General features: G+C 49.0%; 1 protein-coding gene across 1 annotated transcript; it reads right to left on the reverse strand.

The window, feature by feature from the left end:
- Nucleotides 1-276: 276 nt before the first annotated feature.
- Nucleotides 277-1377, reverse strand: LOC145932866 (uncharacterized). The gene has a single exon (XM_083032091.1). The coding sequence runs from the start codon at nt 1273-1275 to the stop codon at nt 277-279; it is 999 nt and encodes a 332-aa protein (XP_082888217.1). The 5' UTR covers nt 1276-1377.
- Between the last annotated feature and the right edge of the window lie 954 nt (nt 1378-2331).

The following is a 2331-nucleotide window of genomic DNA, read 5'->3' on the forward strand; positions in this document are numbered from 1 at the left end:
GGAAGTTCCCAGGTGCTGCGGAGCGCCGCGCTCAGGCACTAGGCGGAGTTAGATGTCATGGCCGGCATTGGCGCGCATTTCAAACGGTGTTATAAGAACTTAGAATTATTTTGCATAGGAGTGAAAAATTTAAGTAGCCGGACGTGACACCTCCCCCCTTAGAAGAAAAAGTTGGACCATGTCTAACTTTTTCTAGTTCTATATCATAGTGGGTATAATTTTATTTATGCTTAATGTTAAGGTTAACACTTTCTTATTTCCTAGTGGTGAACGAGTCTATACCTCTTCGTTGAGGAGGTTGCGCAATTCTTTATAATTTACATGCGCTTCACTTTTCACTTTTTGTATTGGTGGGGAGTCTTCTTCTTGTGAGGGGGGGGCTAGGGGTGTTGATTCTTCCTGTACGGGTAGTGGTCCCAGTGGTGGTTGCTTCCTTTTGTTATTTTGTCCTCCGTCGGCCGGTCTTCCCATGTGTAATAATATGTTCGTGACTGATGTCCATACGGCTCCCAGGAGGTGTAGGCTCCATCCGTAAACGGAGTGAAGTGCGTATCCATGGATCAGTGTGTCTATTATTAATTTGGCAAGTCGTGCGACGACAAAGATGCCCAGCACTCCGGCGCTGGCGGATCCGAAGCTTATGAAACCTTTCCATAAGCGTGCTCCCGTGTTTTCTGCTAGCTTGTCGAGTGTTTTCTCGTCTAGCAGGTTTAGCATGGATAGACTTCCTGTGGGGACTTCGTGTCCCATTGCTCCCCTGGCGATCGTGTTGAGCATTGAGGGTTTTTCCATCGGGAACATGATGTGGTCGCGCAGACGATCCAGGTCTTCGCTGGTGTAAATGCCGCTGGAGGCGAGCGAGTCAGGGCTTACGTATCTCCATGACGGTTTGGTTAACGGCTGGATTGTCGGAGGTGCGATTGACTCCACTGGTTTCGGTGTCAGTCGGTACCATATGTTGTGCACTTGGTACATCGCTGGTAGGAGTTCGTTGCAGTCCCTGAGTGTTCCAGATTTTGTGAGTATTTTTGATCTGGGTAATAGGAAAAGAGATTTATTCTGGTGGGTGACGGGAAGCTCGTTGTAGCAATTGTCGACGGGTCGTACTCGGCATTCCACAGGTACGCATTTGATGAGGTGGATAACCTCGCCAGCTGTAATGGCGGTGTACCCTGGTGATTTCATAATTCTGTGCGCCATCTCGTCTGGTGCAATGCTTGCAAGGGAGAGAGCGTTGAGCAGGATTTGTCTCTCCAGGGCGCATTTCTGTTCCATTATGTCTCTGTATAGTTGTGATAGCTGTGTTCTGAGGTGTTTTTCTACGTAAATAAACTTGGAGTTTACGTACGAGAAAATATCAAGATTGTCGATTTTGATTTTTGAACGACCTTTGAACACGCGTCCTGGCTGCGTTTCGAGGACGCAGAGCTTGGGGTGCTCAGTTCGCAGGAGTTTATATCCACAGATGTTTGTCTCGGTTGTGCGTGCCAGCGCGAACGTGGTATCTTGTGTCGTTACCGTGTAGACCGTTGGGGAGTCCTTATGCGCTGATTTCGGTGATAAGCGATGTGCCAATCCTTCGTATAGGACATCGTATCGGCCGAAATGGCAATTGTCGGCAGGTAACACCGACCAGTATGTGGAGGCTCCGTCTGCGTCGTTGCATTCTCCTGTTGTCACGGGGCAGCGAACACCTGAGGGGAGTATTACCTCGTTAGTGTTATGTTTAACGGGTAACTCCAGCTTCCGGGTAGTGATCCGTATTGAGGCTTGGACGATTGCGTTATCCCAGGTGCCGTACGGATCGCTGTATTGAGTCCCGCTACATCCTCCGTCGGTTTTTACGGAACCTGCGAATGTTACTGCGCGCAGATTGGTAGCGTTTGGTTTAATGTCGGAGAGATGTCCGTTTAATCCTAAGGAGATGGTTCCCGTTTCGTGCAGTTTTCTACAAGTATCGGCCGATGTTTCGTGAATGTACTCGCGTCTGCCGTTATGTACGGCAGATATGTGTGAGTGCATCCCACAGTAATAGACAGTTCGGTCGACTTCAATTTTGCACTGGATTCCTGATGTGTGCTCGAATTCGCTCAACTGTAGCAATTGTACGTAGACCTCTTCCTTCTTTGGCTCGATGTCGTCGACTTTGCATTCTTCTATGTCCAATAGTGAGAGCGTAGTGATATTTAAACCGCGGCCTCCGCAGTCGTACCCTATTAGCCCATTAGAGGTTAGGGCTAACAGTGCGATTGCAGTTAGTATGCTTGCGTAGGTCTTCATTCTGTCGTGGTTGGCTGGTTACTGGCCCGTCCTCCGTCGGGGTGTCCGAGA

The sequence above is a fragment of the Prenolepis imparis genome, unplaced genomic scaffold, assembly GCF_030444845.1.
Source record: "Prenolepis imparis isolate NDT839.2.m4 unplaced genomic scaffold, iyPreImpa1.0 SCAF_2, whole genome shotgun sequence".
NCBI lineage: Eukaryota > Metazoa > Arthropoda > Insecta > Hymenoptera > Formicidae > Prenolepis > Prenolepis imparis.

Bases quoted from the DNA above. Each gene is read 5' to 3' on its own strand.
- LOC145932866 (XM_083032091.1), bottom strand. From the start codon at position 1,275: ATGGAACAGAAATGCGCCCTGGAGAGACAAATCCTGCTCAACGCTCTC.